The 22,576-nt window shown below is 44.9% G+C and overlaps 1 protein-coding gene across 2 annotated transcripts in view; it reads right to left on the bottom strand.

Annotated features, from left to right (window-relative positions):
* Nucleotides 1–6,791: 6,791 nt before the first annotated feature.
* LOC122924972 (zinc finger protein OZF-like) overlaps nucleotides 6,792–22,576 on the bottom strand; it is a 32,777-nt gene continuing 16,992 nt past the window's right edge. The window contains exon 4 of one of the 2 annotated variants that reach the window (XM_044276519.1): nucleotides 6,792–9,008. In XM_044276519.1, the coding sequence (XP_044132454.1) occupies nucleotides 8,050–9,008 (959 nt within the window). In that variant the 3' untranslated portion in view covers nucleotides 6,792–8,049. Of the gene's footprint in view, nucleotides 9,279–22,576 lie in introns of both variants that reach the window. The other variant, XM_044276518.1, reaches the window with a different exon arrangement.

The following is a 22,576-nucleotide window of genomic DNA, read 5'->3' as shown; positions in this document are numbered from 1 at the left end:
CGAACTTCTTCACAGAAGTTCGGGCTTGGGATCGGTGTTCTGTAGATTGTATTATTTTCCCTTATAACATGGTTATAAGGGAAAATAATAGCATTCTGACTACAGAATGCATAGTCAAATAGCGCTGGAGGGGTTAAAAAAATAAATACAATTATTTAACTCACCTTAGTCCACTTGTTTGCGTAGCCCGACATCTCCTTCTGTCTCCTTTGCTGAACAGGACCTGGGGTGAGCATTAATTACATGAACAGGACCTGTGATGACGTCACTCCGGTCATCACATGTTCCATCACATGATCCATCACCATGGTAAAAGATCATGTGACGGACCATGTGATGACCAGAGTGACATCACCACAGGTCCTGTTCATGTAATGAATGCTCAACCCAGGTCCTGTTCAGCAAAGGAGACAGAAGGAGATGCCGGCTACACGAACAAGTGGACTAAGGTGAGTTAAATAATTATAATTTTTTTTAACCCCTCCAGCGCTATTTGACTATGTATTCTGTATTCAGAATGCTATTATTTTCCCTTATAACCATGTTATAAGGGAAAATAATAATGATCGGGTCTCCATCCACTTGCTTGCAGATGCTATTTTCACGCAACCCCATTCACTTCTATGGGGCCTGCGTTGCGTGGATTATCGCACCGCAACGCACAAAGAGGAGCATGCTGCTATTTTCACGCAACCCATAAGTGATGCGTGAAAATCACCGCTCATGTGAACAGCCCCATAGAAATGAATGGGTCGGTATTCAGTGCGGGTGCAATGCGTTCAATTTACGCATCGCATCCGCGCGGAATACTCGCCCGTGTGAAAGGGGCCTTAGTGTTAGGGACCCATCTGCAGAAGCCACCTTGAGGTTGGTAGATGGGCCCAACACACGTTTGTTAAAAATGTTCGCAAAAAGCTTCCATTCTTCATGTGTAGTCAGTATAGATATCCAGAATAATCTGTAATCCCTAGTTCTATTATTTGTATGTGTAAAGGTGTGCTGCCATGTGTGTGCTGGACCTGTGATGATGTCATCATCATGTGACCAGTTCAGAGAAATGATGAAAGACCTGTGGGATGTGGATTTGAGGGGGCGGAGCTCCTGTGCTGTGCATGGAGGAGAGGTTAGTGGTGTCCTAGGATAACATCCTGGAAATACTGGGAGTTGTAGTTCTTTCCTCTTATATCGCGCTCCATGTAATTTCAACTGATGTCCTACAACAGGGGTCAGCAACCTTCGGCGCTCCAGCTGCTGTGAAACATGCTCGGCTGTCCTTCTAACTCCCACAGAAGTGAATGAAGCTGGTAGTTGTAGTTTCTGAACAGCTGGAGTGCATAGGTTGCTGATCCCTGCCCTACGACAATAGTCTTGAAATGCTGGGAGTTATAGTCCCTCCTCTTATACCCCTTTCCCTATATTGTCTACTGAGGCCTGTAATAACAGTTTGGTAAATCTGGGAGTTGTAGTTCTCTCCTCTTATACCCCCCTCCCTGTAATATATATTGATGCCCACTAATAACAGTCTGGACATGCTAGGGCTTGTAGTTCTTACCTCTTAAAACCTAATCGAGTAATGCCAGTCCTATAATAAATATCTGGACATACTGAGAGCTGTAGTTCCATCCTCTTATACCCTCTCCCTGTAATGTCCACTTGTATTTCTGGAGCGTAATAATATTACAGGCTATAGCTACTAGAGAGGGGTTGTTGATTCAGGGAGTTATTCTTATTGCCTGATTGGAGTCGGGAAGGAATTTTGGGAAAAATTGGCTTCTACCTCACTAGAGATAATTAACATGGAAAGCAGGGATAATAACAGGAGGCTATCGATAGCACCGAATGATTCCCTGACGAAGAGCAGTGTACTGCTAGAAACGCGTTGGGTGTCTTTTGGTGCTTACAGCGGCCCGTAGCTCATAGTGCTGACGTCACCGGCTCCCTTTGTGAGCGCGAGGATCAGCGGAGTTTCACTACCGGCCGGGGAGAACTCCGAACAGCCTTTTACCTGCAAAACCCTCTGCGCACAAGAATCCGCACGTTATCGATACCCTGGACAAAGTGCAGCAAATCCATACATCAGAAACAAGTTATTCTTGACGTTAAGGCTGATGTGGAATGGTACTACCATGTCCTAATATCTGATGGTAAGGGCTATCAGTGATTGGCTGAGCGCGGTGTCACTCTATTTTTATACGAATAATAATAATAGCCTGGACATGCTGGAAGCTGTAGTTCTCCCCTCTTTTACCCCTCCATGTATTGCATTCTAATTTCCAATAACAAGCCGGTCATGATGAGACTTATAGTTCTCTTGTCATGATGTTCTTCTGCATATGAGGTGTGTTTTAGGCTTTGTTTAAATGTAGTGACCTTTGCCGTTCCGCTCTGAGCACAACAACGAAATTCACAGAAAGTGCCAGATCAGGCACATCATCAGCAGCTGAGGTGTGTATTATGATGTTCTGCAGCAGCTGAAGTGTGTATTATAATAACATAGTTTATAAGGCTGAAAAAAGCCCTCTGTCCATCCAGTTCAGCCTGTCATCCTGCAAGCTGATCAAGAGGACGGCAAAAAACAAACAAACTGTGAGGTAGAAGCCAATTTTTCCCAAAATTCCTTCCCGACTCCAATCAGGCAATAAGAATAACTCCCTGAATCAGCGACCCCTCTCTAGTAGCTATAGCCTGTAATATTATTACGCTCCAGAAATACATCCAGGACCCTCCTGAATTCCTTTATTGTACTCACCATCACCACCTCCTCAGGCAGAGAGCTCCATAGTCTCACTGCTCTTACCGTAAAGAGTCCATAGTCTCACTGCTCTTACAGTAAAGAATCCTCTTCTATGTTTGTGTACAAACCTTCTTTCCTCCAGACACAGAGGATGTCCCCTCGTCACAGTCACAGTCCTGGGGATAAATAGATGATGGGAGTGATCTCTGTACTGACCCCATTTTATGATGTTCTGCATCAGCTGAGTTGTGCATTAGGAGGTTCTGCAACAGTTGAGGAGTGTATTATGATGTTCTTCAGCAGCTGAGTTGTTTAATATGAGGTTCTGCAGCAGCTGAGGTGTATATTATAAGGTTCTGCAGCAGCCGAGGTGTATATTATGATGTTCAGCCGTTGAGGTGGCCAACCATCACAGTGTGGGTGGAGAATGAAAGAACTGGATCCTCGGGTGTGGCAATCTGCATATTGTTGACAACAAGCTAAGGGAATGACTATTGGATTGGCGTACTACCAGGCTTCCTACAGCTTTTGCTGAGCAGATGCCTGCTGGCAGCATGACTGAACCAAAAAGCCCCTATCCAGTCCCTGCCGATTCACTGCTCCACTGCCTCACCAGACTATAGTTTGCTGAACATGATGGAAGTTTTTTCAACCACTGCACCAACCTGAAGCACATCAGCAGATGGATACACATTGTCTGAACAACCAGGTTCAGTTGTGCCTGGACTGTGCCCATTCTCCGGACTTATAACTGGTCCAATATGCAGGTTGCTGTTGCTTCGAATTTATTCTGTCTTGATGCTAAGTTGCTTGAAAGAGGTTGGATACAGTCCTTGGAGACCCCAGACTTTTCAGGACCATAGGAATACCTTTGCACAACATTTCTTTGCACTGAACCAAATCTGATGGTTGCATTGATAAAATCTGACCCAAAAAGATTTTTGGGAAATTCATTAATTTCTAATTATTGTAAAGGAGCCTTCCTAAGAACTCTTGGTCCTGCTAATCGCCCTGTGTAAAGGTGCCACGATCACCGAATGAACGAGCAAGTGCTCATCCATCAAGTAAAAGTGTCCTTTCAGGCCAGCAGATTGAGTGTGGGGATAACTGTCAGAAGATGGGGTTCGGTCCTGAAGAATAGGGGGGAGGTAAGTCGGGAAAAGTCAGTTTAGGGAACATAAGTCTGCCTAAAATTATGTGTTTTTAAGGCATGTTTGAAGCTGAGGAAGTTGGGAATTAACCTGATTATCCGGGGTAGTCAAGAGCAGGTGCAGCTCAAGAAAAGTCTCGAAGACGGGAGTGAAAGGTTCAAATTATGGAGGATGTTAGTCTTAGATGACTGGCAGAACGGAGAGCATGCGTAGGGTGGTAGATGGAGATGATGGAGAGCTTTGTGGGTGAGGGTGAGAACTTTAAACTGTATTGTGTGGTGGATGGGCAACCAGTGAAGAGACTGGCACAGGCTAGAGGCATTGGTGTAGCGGGTGGACAGATAGATGAGCCTGGCTGCTGCATTTAGGACAGACTGAAGGAGGGAGAGTTTAGTGAGATGGGGACAAAATTGTACAACAATTTAGCGCACCAGAATGCATTCCGTTCCGGTTTGTCGCAATCCCATGTTGACACAAAACTGCTGCAAGCGGCCTTTTTGTGTGAGGCATGGGAAACTGAACATACCGGATTTGGCACCCAAAAAAATATCTAAGTCAATGGTGCCAGATCCGTTTTTTTTTACACATATTCAAGATGAAAATGAATCAAAGAAACAAGAGTAACTGTAAGATAAGTGTAAGGCCTGTATTACACCAACAGATTATCTGACCAATATCTGTCCAATCAGACCAATAGTTGTTGTGCATGACAAAAGATCTGTGCGTGTAACTGGCCATCTGACCAATGATCAGTCAGATAATCTGTTGGTGTACAGATACAGGCCTTAGATGTAAAATGTAAGTCAAGTCATTAAAAACAGATATCTTCCTATATTGTGACCATATAACTGTGTTGCTCTTGTGCAATTATATATTATTTTTTATACTTTTATTATTCACCAAACCCGAGTTTTTGCATTACATAGAGAAAGTCTAATAAAATGTTCTGAAAAATAGAATTAGAATAATTTATGGTAAAGGTGTTGTCTCACCTTGCAAGTTCAGGGCTGCCACTGCTCACCAGCCCTGGACTTCCTGACGTGTATGGGGAAGTTGGCTAGGAGTGTGATTGATGGAGGAACGTGCTCGCACAGGCAAGAGGTGATGTCGTCATCCTAACACAGTTTGCCTCTGCAAGCGCGTTCCCGAGCCGACGCTGCTATGAAGACATCAGTGAAATAGCTGTGTACAACATCTCCAGGGCTACTGTGCATGCCCTGGAGCTGTTCTACACTAACTAGAAGCACAGTTACAGGGGGCCGGGACGGGTCTCAGCGCGCTTCCACTATCCCGGCCACTACAGAGGCCAGATCAATTTTCCACAGTGAATAAGCACGGTCATCGCTGCTGCATGGCCGTAACCACTGACAACGAGCAATCTATAATGAGGTGGAAAAATAGAATAAACACTGACAAAGGGGCAATTTGGACAAATGGATTACATTGGTAAGTCACTTGTATTAAAGTTTTAAGCAGTACAAGGGCCATTTGATGAGATGAGACAACCCCTTTAAAAGAAAAAAAAAAAGCATTAGGTAGATTTGTTTCAGGCTCCATATCTCACCATCCACTTTGAACTTGAGACTACCATCGTTTTATAGACAATCATCTTGGATATTTCAAACATAAATTGGACTTGCAGCTATTTAGCATATGATTAGTTCTGCAGATTCTTCTCATGTAACTGCATTGTTACTGTTTTGCTCCTAAAAATCTAATTTGTATTATTTTGTTAGTATTTAATCCACCTTTGGCTTTCAAAACGGCCTGAATCCTTCTGGGCATGCTCTCAATCAGATTCAAGCACGTCTCCACCGAAATCTGTTCCCAGGTCTCTTCTACATGTTCCCAATGTTGGTGGATACTGGGTGACTCACTTAGGGACGAATACAGCTTTTCCTTTAACTCTAACCCCAAGTGTTCGATTGGGTCGAGGTCTGGGGACTGTGGGGGCCAATCCAGCACCTCTACTTTATTGTCATTGAACCGTTTCTTCTCCAATCTTGACATATACTTCGGGTCGTTGTCCTGCTGGAACTTCCTTCAATTTCTCGATCTGTTATCCCCCTTTTCCTTGTTTCTTCCAGATACATTTGCACCCATCAGAGCCAAGTCTATCGACTTTCATCTCATCGTTTCAAATCTTCTACTGTCCACTGTTCGTATACTTCTTGAGCCGATGCTTCTTATGATGATATTAAAGTTGAGGTTTCTTCACCTTTTTTCGGGCCACGATTCCAGACTTGAGTAATGCACGTCACACGGACGTCTGTGATCTCAGTATTACAAAGCATACGGGCCACCTACACTGCTGTGTTTGTTGCAACAGAACTGATAGACATTGTGATAAGCTGATTTGTTGACTCCGATATTTTGCCTGGATGTCCACCTCTTGGCTTTGGAATGTATTCTTCCAACCATCATGGCGCTCACATGATGCAGTTTGGCAGTTTTCTTGGCCGAGATACCACTCCGATCCCCCTTGGTGGTGGGCCTCTCCCAGTTTACAACCATCAAAATACTTTCATTTTTTCAGGAAGGCTGAAATACATAAATAAGAGATCTCCCCTATGTATAATCTATATAGGATAATGCAGCATTATATACAATTATATATACACCTCTTGGCTATTTGGACAAGAATTCTGGTCTACTATAAAGGAAATGGAGATATTTTTCACATATGCATCGAAACTGCATAAGAAACGTATAGGACCAGTAACACAAGCCTATAGAAGTTATCATATCAAAGATTGGAAATAGGCACATAGTTAATTTTAGGAATGTTAAATAACGCACAAAAAATGCACAGAAATCGTAACGTAATCATAACACACTTCAGGGGATTAGCTTTAATATATAGCTTTATTATATAGAAATCGAGATATGGTTTTCCAAAAGTATCTGTACCAAAAACAGACAATAATCGTAATATATGTGTAAGGTCACTATAGGGGATCACATCCTTCACATCTAAAAAATAATAATTTGACCATGTATTGGAAATGGGGATATCTTTAATGATAAAAACCTAATATAAATATAAAAGATGTCAAAAAACGCACAGAAATTGTAATATAACTGCATTACATTATAGAAGATAAGTATATCCAACTATTGGGAGTGCAAGTTCACCAAAATATGAAAGATGTATAGAAACTGTATTATAATGGTAAAATATATAAATTTGTGTAGCCATAATTATAGTGCATTTACAATCGTGCATTTTTGTTATGTCAGTCATTCTAACTATATTATACCAAGGGCAGCTATGTATACCTGTAATGGAAGAATAATAAGAAAATCCGTTTCAGGTTTTCAAATGAATCCTCATTATAAAAGCCTCAAGAGAGGTATATAAGGTCACATTTATTAGGGAGTCTGTTACCACTGATGGAGTACAAGTTTGACTCCGAAACGCGTCTGGTATCTACAGTCCCCCGTACTATACAGATGCATATGGACTACATACGAATAAGGAGCGCTCCAGCGTCTGTAAAAATCTGCAGTATTCAGTCTGAATACCGACATCTACAAACCACACACAATCTGTGGGAGCCATCTAGTGGCCAACAAAAATCACTGCAACAGCTCCCACTGAAACAGGAAGTGCGAGGTAAGGGCTCGTTCTGAGCACACACACAGGCAGGACGCCAGTTACGAGACCCCGCTGCAGAGCACCAAACAGTAACGCACATGAAGCTGTGCCACTACTAATATTGGAACTGTGTTTGCTATACATATAAAGATAAAGCAAAGAGACTATACTGTACCAACTGCAAGCATCTAATATTCCTTCTTGAACTAACAACTATGTTGGCAACATATATAAGCTTTATGAATTACCTATATATGCATTGCTGTATTTTATTTATATGACTTTTAGGAGTATTGTGTTTAGGAATATTGAGACTTGTTTTTGAATCCCTGTTTTTGAATATTTTACCATATTAAATATTTTACACGATTATCGTGTTTCCATATATGGGCCTAGATATTAGGTGTGCCTAACATACATTCCTTCAAAAATGTTTATATTGCAATAGACAGGGTGAGTCTATAGTAGTTAAAGCACCCTATTCCATATTACCTAGAGGGTGAGCAATTCTGATTCAACTACAATATTATTATTATTATTAATAAACATTTTACACATATAGAACATCAAAATGGCTTTTCTCCTGTGTGACTTCTTTGATGAATTCTTAGTTTGGGTTTGGTAATAAAACATTTCCCACATTCTGAACATGAATACGGTTTCTGTCCTGTGTGAATTCTCTCATGTACAACAAGACTTGATTTCTCTGTAAAGCACTTTCCACACTCTGAACAAAAATATGGCTTCTCTCCTGTGTGGCTTCTCTGATGAAAACGAAGTCTGGCTTTAGTAATAAAACATTTCCCACATTCTGAACATGAATATGGTTTCTCCCCTGTGTGCATTCTCTGATGTGTAACAAGATTTGCTTTATCTGTAAAACATCTCCCACATTCTAAACATGAATACGGTTTCTCTCCTGTGTGACTTCTCTCATGTCTAACAAGATATGATTTTTGTGTAAACCATTTCCCACATTCTGAACATGAATATGACTTCTCCCCTGTGTGAACTCCCTGATGTTTAAAAAGATTTGATTTTTGTGCAAAACATTTCCCACATTCCAAACATGAATATGACTTCTCTCCTGTGTGAACTCCCTGGTGTTTAAAAAGATTTGATTTTTGTGCAAAACATTTCCCACATTCCAAACATGAATACGGTTTCTCTCCTGTGTGACTTCTCTCATGTCTAACAAGATGTGATTTTTGTGTAAAACATTTCCCACATTCTGAACATGAATATGGCTTCTCTCCTCTGTGACGTCTTTCATGTTTAACAAGATTTGATTTAATTGTAAAACATTTCCCACATTCTGAACATAAATATGGCTTCTCTCCTGTGTGACTTCTCTGATGTTTAACAAGATGTGACTTAATTGTAAAACATTTCCCACATTCTGAACATGAATATGGCTTCTCCCCTCTATGACGTTTCTTGTGTCTAACAAGACTTGATTTTTCTGCAAAGCACTTCCCACATTCAGAACAGAAGTATGGATTCTCCCCTGTGTGAATTCTTCTGTGTGTAGAAAGATCTGAGCTTTTTGTGAACTCTTTACCACATTGAAACCTTTCACCTCCTTTCTGACCGCTACTTATGGCAACAATGTGTGACTGGTCAGAAGGTTCCTCATGATGAAGGGGGTTATATGATAGATCTGTAATGTGAACTTCTGGATATACATTAATATTAATGGGGTTTTCTCTTGAAGAGCGCTGCATGATGTCTTCATCATCTACATTATAATTTGGTGATAACGTGAAGTTTTCCTCAGAATTCTTACTGGGATTTTCTGTTAAGAGAACAATTGGAATTAGTGTTTTCTTTTCACTAAAGTTAACAACCATAAAGTTAACCAACTTATAACATTCCTAATAGGTTTCAAAATGGATCCAGCAGGAATGTGAGGCACTGTATAACGCATTCATTTTAAATCCAGTTGTGTCCTTAGCTTAAAAAAATAAATAATAATAATAATAATTAGATTTCAGCCTCAGACTAAAATCTAAAATCACATAGGCAAAATCTTCAGTGCCTGGACAAACTGATTCAGTCTTAACATGGCCTTCTAAGCCTAGTTTACTATCGGTATACTGTCTTCTCCTGCTTTCAGCATACTGTCACAAAGGGAATTCTAAATGAGAGTTGGCCTCATCACAAAAAGTGGGCAAGATTGTACTCCAAGTGTAGAAGACATTACATATGTGAAAATGTATCAGGCATGGATCGGTGAAAATGTTCACACACCTCCTGCTAATGCCAATAAATAGATCTACCATTGCTGACAATGGCTTCTTATCACTGGCCTAAAAATATCACTGTTGCTGTCTGTCCATCATGTTCTATACTTTATTACTGATGCTACTGCTACTACCCCTACACAGCTATAAATCTTCTGCCTTATCCATCAGGTTTCATAATGTGCTGCTTCTGTTGATAGTACTGCCACTACTACTACCCCTACAGAGCTGCACATCTCCTGCCTTGTCTGTCAGGTTCCATACCTTGCTGCTGCTGTTGATACTGCTGCTGCTACTACTACCCCTACAGAGCTGAATATCTCCTGCCTTGTCTGTCAGGTTCCATACCATGCTGCTCCTGTTGATACTACTGCTGCTACTACTACCCCTACAGAGCTGCACATCTCCTGCTCTGTCTGTCAGGTTCCATACCTTGCTGCTGCTGTTGATACTGCTGCTGCTACTACTACCCCTACAGAGCTGAATATCTCCTGCTCTGTCTGTCAGGTTCCATACCTTGCTGCTGCTGTTGATACTGCTGCTGCTACTACCTCTACAGAGCTGAATATCTCCTGCCTTGTCTGTCAGGTTCCATACCTTGCTGCTGCTGTTGATACTACTGCTGCTACTACTACTACCCCTACAGAGCTGCACATCTTCTGCCTTGTCTGTCAGGTTCCATACCTTGCTGCTGCTGATGATACTACTGCTGCTACTACTACCCCTACAGAGCTGCACATCTCCTGCTTTGTCTGTCAGGTTCCATACCTTGCTGCTGCTGTTGATACTACTGCTGCTACTACTACCCCTACAGAGCTGCACATCTCCTGCTCTGTCTGTCAGGTTCCATACCTTGCTGCTGCTGTTGATACTGCTGCTGCTACTACTACCTCTACAGAGCTTAATATCTCCTGCTCTGTCTGTCAGGTTCCATACAATGCTGCTCCTGTTGATACTGCTGCTGCTACTACTACCCCTACAGAGCTGAATATCTCCTGCTCTGTCTGTCAGGTTCCATACCTTGCTGCTGCTGTTGATACTACTGCCGCTACTACTACCCCTACAGAGCTGCACATCTCCTGCCTTGTCTGTCAGGTTCCATAACGTGCTGCTGCTGATACTACTACCTCTACAGAGCTGAATATCTCCTGCCTTGTCTGTCAGGTTCCATACCTTGCTGCTGCTGTTGATACTGCTGCTGCTGCTGCTGCTACTACCTCTACAGAGCTGCACATCTTCTGCCTTGTCTGTCAGGTTCCATACCATGCTGCTCCTGTTGATACTACTGCTGCTACTACTACTACCCCTACAGAGCTGCACATCTTCTGCCTTGTCTGTCAGGTTCCATACCATGCTGCTCCTGTTGATACTACTGCTGCTACTACTACCCCTACAGAGCTGCACATCTCCTGCCTTGTCTGTCAGGTTCCATAACGTGCTGCTGCTGATACTACTGCTACTACCCCTACAGAGCTGCACATCTCCTGCCTTGTCTGTCAGGTTCCATACCATGCTGCTCCTGTTGATACTACTACCCCTACAGAGCTGCACATCTCCTGCCTTGTCTGTCAGGTTCCATACCTTGCTGCTGCTGTTGATACTGCTGCTGCTACTACGACCTCTACAGAGCTGAATATCTCCTGCTCTGTCTGTCAGGTTCCATACCATGCTGCTCCTGTTGATACTGCTGCTGCTACTACTACCCCTACAGAGCTGCACATCTCCTGCTCTGTCTGTCAGGTTCCATACCTTGCTGCTGCTGTTGATACTGCTGCTGCTACTACTACCTCTACAGAGCTGAATATCTTCTGCCTTGTCTGTCAGGTTCCATACCTTGCTGCTGCTGTTGATACTACTGCCCCTACAGAGCTGCACATCTCCTGCTCTGTCTGTCAGGTTCCATACCATGCTGCTCCTGTTGATACTACTGCTGCTACTACTACCCCTACAGAGCTGAATATCTCCTGCTCTGTCTGTCAGGTTCCATACCTTGCTGCTGCTGTTGATACTACTGCTGCTACTACTACCCCTACAGAGCTGCACATCTCCTGCTCTGTCTGTCAGGTTCCATACCATGCTGCTCCTGTTGATACTACTGCCGCTACTACTACCCCTACAGAGCTGCACATCTCCTGCTCTGTCTGTCAGGTTCCATACCATGCTGCTCCTGTTGATACTACTGCCGCTACTACTACCCCTACAGAGCTGCACATCTCCTGCTCTGTCTGTCAGGTTCCATACCATGCTGCTCCTGTTGATACTACTGCCGCTACTATTACCCCTACAGAGCTGCACATCTCCTGCTCTGTCTGTCAGGTTCCATACCTTGCTGCTGCTGTTGATACTACTGCCGCTACTACTACCCCTACAGAGCTGAATATCTCCTGCTCTGTCTGTCAGGTTCCATACCTTGCTGCTGCTGTTGATACTACTGCTGCTACTACTACCCCTACAGAGCTGTACATCTCCTGCCTTGTCTCTCAGGTTCCATACCTTGCTGCTGCTGTTGATACTGCTGCTGCTACTACTACCCCTACAGAGCTGCACATCTCCTGCTCTGTCTGTCAGGTTCCATACCTTGCTGCTGCTGTTGATACTACTGCTGCTGTTGATACTACTGCCCCTACAGAGCTGAATATCTCCTGCTCTGTCTGTCAGGTTCCATACCGTGCTGCTGCTGATACTACTGCTACTACCCCTACAGAGCTGCACATCTCCTGCCTTGTCTGTCAGGTTCCATACCTTGCTGCTCCTGTTGATACTGCTGCTGCTACTACTACCCCTACAGAGCTGAATATCTCCTGCTCTGTCTGTCAGGTTCCATACCTTGCTGCTGCTGTTGATACTGCTGCTGCTACTACTACCTCTACAGAGCTGAATATCTTCTGCCTTGTCTGTCAGATTCCATACCATGCTGCTCCTGTTGATACTACTGCCGCTACTACTACCCCTACAGAGCTGAATATCTCCTGCTCTGTCTGTCAGGTTCCATACCATGCTGCTCCTGTTGATACTACTGCCGCTACTACTACCCCTACAGAGCTGCACATCTCCTGCCTTGTCTGTCAGGTTCCATACCTTGCTGCTCCTGTTGATACTACTGCCGCTACTACTACCCCTACAGAGCTGCACATCTTCTGCCTTGCAAAGCTACTGTTACCTATGGTTGGATACAGTCCTAGGAGACCCCAGAGTATCATACATAACTTTGCTGACCCATTTCTTCTAAATCAGACCCAAAATTTCTCCCTAAAAAAAAAATCTAAACAATACCCAACTCGTCACACAAAAAACAATCCTTCAACCAGATACATTGACAGAAAAATGTGTTGGTCTCTAAATCTGACACTAATATTATAAAAGAAGATTAATTGGTCATTAAATAACCAGGCCTGGTCAGCGTGTTGTTTCAGTGCACCTCCCCCCCTGCTCAGTACAAGCTGAAGTTTCCCTGGCTGGGTAGTCAGAGATCCTCCTTCTTCCAGCAGCAGAATTAGTGTGGAATTACAGCGTTATTTTACTGCAGCTCGTACTGAGCATGTGTGAGATATCAGCAGCAGGGGAGGAGGTGCACTGGAAGCAGTTTTTCAAATAAAAAGGACCTATCACCATTTCTCTAATTTTAGTTTAGTTTTCTGTTGTAGTAACTATTTGCATTCCCCATGGAATAACAATTCCTGAGAGCCTTTTCATATGCCTCTATGTTATGCCGCCATTCCCTGCACATTCCAGCTAAGAAGCCACCCCAATTGTTCAGTTTACATGAATGTCTGACAGGCATTTCCATAATCCTATCCCTGTAATGTACCCGCGTCAATATTAGTATTCTGATACCGGAAAAAGCCGGCCCTCCCCCGCCCCCGTTAAGAAACTAAAATACATTCGGATTTAGCAGTAATACTTTCATAGCATAGGGCTAACACAAAGAAACTAGCCCAACAGTCTTTGCAGATGACTTCCAGTACTCACGCTCCTCTACAGAGACGTCCCTAGCAACAGGCCCGAGAAGTCCATTCTGAGTCCACAACTGCCACTTTATTAGATTTAACCCCTCACAGTGAATTTAGATTTTATCCACTCAGTAGGTAAAAGCTTTGTGTCCACATTTTGATTCCCGAGTTGTCTTTCCTTCTCACCCAACCATTGTAGTGCAGAATCTGGGCCTTCAAAGAACAGCGTAGAACCTAAAGCTACTACCCGCAGCTTGGCCGGAAACATCATTGAATATTGGACTTGCAATCAACGGAGTCTTCTTCTCATATCCACAAAGTGAGCCTTTTTCTTCTGTACTTTCGATGAATAATTAGGGAATATAGAGATCTTTATCCCATTGATCGTGAGCTCTGGATGGTCCCTGGATTTTTTAAATATGTTGTCTCTGTCCTTGTAATGCAAAATCTTTGTGGGTGACCAGGCGGTAACGGTCTAGTAGGAACTTGATGCGCACGCTCGATGACATATAAAGAAGAGAGGCCTTTATCTTGGAACTTTTCAGCTAGCCATTTTTCAACAAATTCAGTGGGATTTAATCCTTCAGCCTTTCCTGGTACCCCCACAAGACTAATGTTATTCCGGCGCGACCGGTTTTCTAGGTCATTTGCTTTGGCGTATAGCGCCGCTATATCTTTTGCGGTTATTTTGGCAGCTTTCTGAAGCAGTTTAGAGCCATCCTCGAATTCCGACACCCTGCGTTCCACCTCAGTAGCGCGCTCCGCCACTTTATGTAAATCATGACGTATTATAGAAATGTCCTCTTTAAGGCTCCCAAATTGTAGATTCAGGCTCTTGAGTGTGGAATTGCTATTGCTGCCATTACATCTTTCAGGGTGGGCTCTGCATTTTCATCCCCTTGACTCTGCTCCTTATGGACTGTGCTATTGTGATTGCTTTAAGCCATCTCTGACCCCTGGTCTGGCTTTTCCTCATCTGAGTAATTTTCATTATCATCTGAGGCTGATTGTGCCTCCTCTGAACCTCCCCACCTCTCCTGCATGCTCCTTTGAGGTTTATGCGCAAACTTCTCAAGCCGCGCCGGCAAACGTCTGTCCTACTACCCAGCGCCATGTTGGGCCCGTACTTCCTGCTCTGGTTTCAGCGGGGTTTTACCTTTTTTTCAGCATGTGGGTGGTTGGGGTAGATGATCCGCACCTCTGTGTCATTAGATGGATCTATAAGTTGTGTGAAGCGGCGATGCTGGTACCTGGGACAGGCTGAAGATCAGGATCTTGGCCGGAGCTCCTGAGACGCACGTCTCCATGTGCCGTCTGGCCTCGCCCCTACATCCCCAACATCTAACACCCAGTTGACAATTCATTCATAAACTTTAAGTAGGAATAACAGAGGAAACTAATAATATAGAGTTATATGAAAAACGGATCCAGAATTGTCAAGGCATTGGGAATGCATGCAGTTACTATAACAGGCATGTCAGAAGAGGAGATAGGTCCTATAGCTGGACAGGAACTGAGGCTATATTTGCGGATACAGAACCCTTTAGTGATGTCGCTCTCCACTTGGGCAAAAACTGCTCATTTTAGTGTCAGATAGAAATGAAAAAGTATCATACAGGCATTGTGAACAAAGAGGAGAAAAACAGGGCCAGAGGTACAAAGTGGACCACTCCTCAATAATCTGCTTTATTATACAAAAATATACTGATTCCACTTTATTCCTCTGCCCCTGTTTTTCTCCTTTTTGTTCAAACTTTGTTTCAGGAGGTAAGTAGCACCCACATTATATCAGTTGTGCCGGTCCTTTTTTCAGTTTTTTTGTGTGGAAAGTGTCAAAGTAAGTACACTGGCCTCATCAGGTCTAAAAGATCTATTTCATATTATATGCAGTTTGTGAAATCTAGTGAGACATCCCCTCTATTGTCATGGACAATCTGATCACGGCAAGTTTCTGCATTTAAAGGGAAGCCCACATTCTGGACTTTGAAGTGAAGGAGGTGGTGCTATCAGTGATTGACAGCTATCTCTATATGCACAGTCATAGAGGGGAGGCTGTCAATCACTGATAGGACCGTCTCAAAATGTATAAACTACAAGCTTTATTGAATCTTTTCCCAAAAAACTATATATCAGTCTGCTCATCTCCTGCTCTATAACCTGCTGCCTGCAGCTCAGACACCATGTTCCATGTGACAGGTTCCCCGCGCCATCAGGTGAAGCTCACGTCTCAGGGTGACATGACAATGTGACCTGTAAGGTGTAATGGCCGCACAGTCACCAGATCTCAGGTTTATAGACATCTGTAGGATGCAGTGGAATAGACAGAGAGAGGCCATCAATCAGAACCTGTAATAAAGGTCTCCAGCACCTTGTTGGGGCCATTACACTAAGAATTCAGGATGTTCTAAGGGGAACGAGGGTCCTATCAAGAATTAAGAAGGTGACCTAATGAAGTGTCTTGTGAGTGCAGGGAATCATCACTGAGACGTCTGTGTCTGTACAATAATCACATGTGACATCGGAGCTTCCTGATAATTATGGAGCTGAGGACTGGAGTCCACCGACAGGAAGCCAAAAAACACCACAACCAAACATCTTTAAAGCAGAAGTCCAGTGTATTCATGAGATATAGGCTTCCCCCACCTATAGAGGTCACCTGTCACCGCTCAGAGGGGACGGCATAAGGGGGGAAAGGTTCCCTCCATAGACCCTTATAGGAGACCCCCAGAAGACATGTTCCCGGAGAGCTGTATAGTGGGCACTAGATTATAGACATCTGACTGCTGATATCACAGCCTAAGGTTGTACTATTGGAAAGTCCTGAAGACAACATGTCCCTTTGGCTAGTGGGCAGAGTTGTCAGGAGACCTTGTGTGTTGTCAGATGTCTCCTCAGTTCTTGCCCCCAGCCTCTTATGAAATATAGAAGTAAGATGAGGAGCTTTCTTCTCCGCTGTTATTATTGGGAGATTTCTTCACTAATTTCTTTGCTTGAACTGTTTACAAAGGAAATCACCAAAATGTCAGGATTTCTTGTAATGTCTGCTGACGAGCCCAAAGTGATGCTTAACCCTTTCTTGCACAATGAGGTACATGACAGCACAGCCACAAACGCTGTGCCCACATAATCCCCAGTGGGTGTGTGAATGTGATTGACCGTCATGTCCTGCAGGAACAGCCGGGATCAGAGAAGAATCTGATCAGAGATCACCGTCACCTGGATAACACTTCATGATGGGATGGGGACATCTCCAATCAAAGAGCAGCCGGAGATCAGATTCTCCTCCTGCCCTGAAGGCACCAAGGACAGAATCTGAAGTCGCTTTCTCCATTCATGATTCCATACCTGTGGTGACATCTCCTGGAATGTCCTCCTCCACCTCACTCTTACACGGGGGATCGCCCATCATCCACTCTTCTTCATCCTCCACTTTAATATCAGTCACATCTTCCCCCTGATTTGTCATCTGTAACAATTCAGTACAATACAGCAGACAGGAGGGAAATCTAACAGATCCACAGAAGAGACCCCCACAATCTATGACCCCTCTATGACCGCAGGACCCCCTATATAGATGTGTATAGGGCTCAGCTCCATCTACCTGAGGGTTCTCCGGGAGCTTCTCCTCTGGACAGTCATGGGAATACAGAGGACGGGGACATCTCTCTGGTGGATTTCTACTCCTGGATCCATCTGTGGAGACACAAGCAGACAGTGACTGCATACATGGCCTCCTGTAGATCTGTCTATAGATCAGACCCTTCTCTCAGCTCCTTCACTTCTAGGTTTAGTGATCAATGTTCTGCTCCTCACCACCTGTGCCAAGGTCCCAGCACCGAGCAGGCCACAGACTGAAGTAACCTCTGGCATATGCGAGTGAATGACGGGCAGTGGGCTGACGGCTCCTTCTCTATAACAATACATTCTGATGATGAGGATACAGTATATTTTTAAGCGCATCCTACAGTGCCCTACAAACAAAAAGCTGTCAAGGCCTCGTCACTCTGCTTATGTTTTAAATTTGTGGAGAGAGAACCAATAGTGAATAATTTCATTGGTCAAGGTTCATGAAGGAAGTAAAACAACTACTCCCAGTCTCCTCTCCACCAGACTCCAAGTCTCTGGTAACAGATCAGTGAGGGTGCACCCAGTGTGCCAATTACCTGGTTTTGCTTTGAACTAACCTTAATGGCATTATTCCGGTGCACCCCTGGTATTCATTCTTTAACACCTGTACAGAGATCTGGCCTTCACTGCAGGGAAGCAACCAAACCACTACCTCCAGGGATAGTCCCGGTGTGGTTGGCAGCCGTCTCACTGGGGTCAGGGATTCTGATGGTGGGATTTTGTAAGAGTCCCCTAACAAACAAAAAGGTGTTAGAACCTCGTCCAGGCACAATGACACCTCCACTTATGAGGTAAAATCCTAACGAGAAAACCCACAGTGAAGACCTTCATCAGTCAGACACAGTACATGGAGGAAGTAAAACAACTACTCCCAGCCTCCTCTCCATCAGGCACTGAGGTGTTAGAGAAAGCTCTACATCTCTATTCCCCTCCAAGGCTCCTGTGTGTGAGTGTGGACCTGCTGTGCCAACTGGTTAGGCTTTCGGTTAAACCTAAGGGTCGTTATTCCAGCGCTCCACTAGTATTCACCCTTTAAAGGATAACTGTCACATTTAGACCCTAATTTCAATTTTCATACATGTAGTTACTAATAACAGGATATTCCAGAATCAGTTACTATTAGACTGACTTACCCCATATTTAATAAGATTCAGCCCTTAGCAACCAGTCTGCATAAAACTGCAATCTCACTATTCAGTTAAGATGGCCGCCACTGCCCTCCCCCTGAGGCTAATCCCGCCTGCACTAGCCAGTAACAATAGCCCCCAAAAGTGTCAGTAACCAGAGCCCTCCCCCTAAAGGGTTAATCTCCTGCAGCACAAAGGGGTCCTCTTACCACATGTTGCTGTCATTTATACACTGAGCAGACGGCAGATCTCCCTTCCCTGCTCTGCGCTGCTCCAACTCTGCTTCTCCAGGTCTGCTGAGTGAGGGAGCGTCTGCCAAGCGCAGGGACAGGGAGAAGTGCACACAGCCCAGGCACTGGTATCAGCTGCTGGGGAGGACCTGGCTCTAATCATTTACTTACAGTCCCTGGCTGTCAGGAATGTGACCTTGCACGCTGCGTGCTTCTGTGTCCTCTGTCCTTCAACAGACAGACGGACCTGCCTAGCAACAGAGAGACGGACCCTGCCTAGCAACACCTAGACGGACCATGCCTAGCAACAGATAGACGGACCATGCCTAGCCACAGATAGACGGACCATGCCTAGCAACAGATAGACGGACCATGCCTAGCAACAGAGAGACGGACCATGCCTAGCAACAGAGAGACGGACCATGCCTAGCAACAGAGAGACGGACCATGCCTAGCAACAGATAGACGGACCATGCCTAGCAACAGATAGACGGACCATGCCTAGCAACAGATAGACGGACCATGCCTAGCAACAGATAGACGGACCATGCCTAGCAACAGATAGACGGACCATGCCTAGCAACAGATAGACGGACCATGCCTAGCAACACATAGACGGACCATGCCTAGCAACAGATAGACGGACCATGCCTAGCAACAGATAGACGGACCATGCCTAGCAACAGATAGACGGATCATGCCTAGCAACAGATAGACGGACCATGCCTAGCAACAGATAGACGGACCATGCCTAGCAATAGACAGACGGACCATGCCTAGCAACAGACAGACGGACCACGCCTAGCAACAGATAGACGGACCACGCCTAGCAACAGATAGACGGACCATGCCTAGCAACAGATAGACGGACCATACCTAGCAACACATAGACGGACCATGCCTAGCAACAGACAGATGGACCATGCCTAGCAACAGACAGACGGACCATGCCTAGCAACAGATAGACGGACCATGCCTAGCAACAGATACTCCAAAAAAATATATATATGACAGTTATCCTTTAAGCCCCGTACAGGGATTTGGCATTGCTGCAGGGAAGCAAGCGCTACCTCCTGGGATATTCCGGGTGTAGCTGACAGGTGACCTACTGGGGTCAGGGATTTTGGTCCAAGCACCAGGAGCTCAATGTAGCAAGCACCAAAACTCTAGGAGCAGTCTGAACGGGCACCAGGACTGGAAACCGGTTTCTGAAGTTCCAGGCAGCCCACAGTTAACATGGATGAGTTTAGACACAGATGCGGGTGGGGTAGCGGTGGACGCACAGGCAAGGCTCGGAACGTGACTGGAGCACAGAATGGGCAGACAGATTAGGTACTAAACTAAACACAGGCAGGATAGGCACAGAACTGCAATCTGCAGGAATAATACAGGCAAATCACTGAAGCACAAAACTAAAAAATACCTTTGCTGGTCACCAGGGAACCTAAACTTAGGCACCCTCTACCTGGGAAGGGAAGGGGGTTAAATACTTGGGGACCCCCAAGGATTTGGAAGTGAATTAGCTGGCTCTGTAAAAGGCTGGACAGGAGCACCTCAAGGAGAAAGATATTGGAAGGCTAGGCAGGAGCATACAGGCCACAACTTGTAGAGGATGCTGATGACCAGGACACTGGATAGCACTGTGAGTGATGTGGCGTCCACACCAGCAGGGTGCAGCAGGGCAGTGACAGCCATGGACAGTAAGCAAAAAAACGTACCCCCTCCCTTCGATCGCCTTTCCTTCAGGCCGGTCCTTTGCAAGAATTTCTTTAACAGAAGAGTGTGAACGTTCTCCACCGGCTCCCATCACCTTTCTTTTGGACAGAAACTCTTCCACTCAACTAGGAAATATGTTTTGCCACTAATTTTATTTTACCTCAAATATTTTCAGAAGCGACTAGAGAAGAACTAAGAGTAGAAGATCTACTATTGAGGCCCACCAGCTCGAGAAGAGAGACATGAAGAGAATTAGGCACTGGAAGACCGAACCTAGGTATAAAGTGCGCCAGTACCCAAATGACTGAACAAGCAGATGAGGATGGCAAGTCAGTAATGGAGAACGGAGCCAGGAACATTCTGGAACTGGAAGAAGCAGCTTTCTGTTTTGGCTAATACAATAGAGATGAAGAAGTCCATGACACTGACCTCCGGTAAAATCCTTACTTCATTCAAGAAAGTGAGTACATGGTCAATGAATGGATCAGGCGTGTGGACAGCACAAAACGGCCATTGCCTTCTTCATCCACTTACCGTGTACCTGAATTCCTGAGTAAAGTAAGCATTTTACTGGAGGGTGAGTGCCACGTGATTATTCATCTCTATTCATGAGGCTGGTCCTCCATTACATGTCACTGCACACACGTGTATACACTGAACATGACGGCTCTTACCTTGTGATATAAGAGGCTGGTGCTCCTCCATTACATGTCACTGCACACACGTGTATACACTGCACATGATGGCTCTTACCCTGTGATATAAGAGGCTGGTGCTCCTCCATTACATGTCACTGCACACACGTGTATACACTGCACATGACAGCTCTTACCTTGTGATATAAGAGGCTGGTCCTCCTCCATTACATGTCACTGCACACACGTGTATACACTGCACATGATGGCTCTTACCCTGTGATATAAGAGGCTGGTGCTCCTCCATTACATGTCACTGCACACACATGTATACACTGCACATGACGGCTCTTACCCTGTGATATAAGAGGCTGGTGCTCCTCCATTACATGTCACTGCACACACGTGTATACACTGCACATGACGGCTCTTACCTTGTGATATAAGAGGCTGGTGCTCCTCCATTACATGTCACTGCACACACGTGTATACACTGCACATGACGGCTCTTACCTTGTGATATAAGAGGCTGGTGCTCCTCCATTACATGTCACTGCACACACGTGTATACACTGCACATGACGGCTCTTACCCTGTGATATAAGAGGCTGGTGCTCCTCCATTACATGTCACTGCACACACGTGTATACACTGCACATGACGGCTCTTACCCTGTGATATAGAGGCTGGTGCTCCTCCATTACATGTCACTGCACACACGTGTATACACTGCACATGACGGCTCTTACCCTGTGATATAAGAGGCTGGTGCTCCTCCATTACATGTCACTGCACACACGTGTATACACTGCACATGACGGCTCTTACCTTGTGATATAAGAGGCTGGTGCTCCTCCATTACATGTCACTGCACACACGTGTATACACTGCACATGACGGCTCTTACCTGTGATATAAGAGGCTGGTGCTCCTCCATTACATGTCACTGCACACACGTGTATACACTGCACATGACGGCTCTTACCTTGTGATATAAGAGGCTGGTGCTCCTCCATTACATGTCACTGCACACACGTGTATACACTGCACATGACGGCTCTTACCTTGTGATATAAGAGGCTGGTGCTCCTCCATTACATGTCACTGCACACACGTGTATACACTGCACATGACGGCTCTTACCTTGTGATATAAGAGGCTGGTGCTCCTCCATTACATGTCACTGCACACACGTGTATACACTGCACATGACGTCTCTTACCTTGTAATATAAGAGGCTGGTGCTCCCCCATTACATGTCACTGCACACACGTGTATACACTGCACATGACAGCTCTTACCCTGTGATATAAGAGGCTGGTGCTCCTCCATTACATGTCACTGCACACACGTGTATACACTGCACATGACGGCTCTTACCCTGTGATATAAGAGGCTGGTGCTCCTCCATTACATGTCACTGCACACACGTGTATACACTGCACATGACGGCTCTTACCTTGTGATATAAGAGGCTGGTGCTCCTCCATTACATGTCACTGCACACACGTGTATACACTGCACATGACGGCTCTTACCCTGTGATATAAGAGGCTGGTGCTCCT

Source organism: Bufo gargarizans, chromosome 1 (genome assembly GCF_014858855.1).
Source record: "Bufo gargarizans isolate SCDJY-AF-19 chromosome 1, ASM1485885v1, whole genome shotgun sequence".
NCBI classification, from domain to species: domain Eukaryota; kingdom Metazoa; phylum Chordata; class Amphibia; order Anura; family Bufonidae; genus Bufo; species Bufo gargarizans.
The sequence above is the reverse complement of the archived record's forward strand: the minus strand, read 5'-3'. Positions and strand labels throughout refer to the sequence as shown.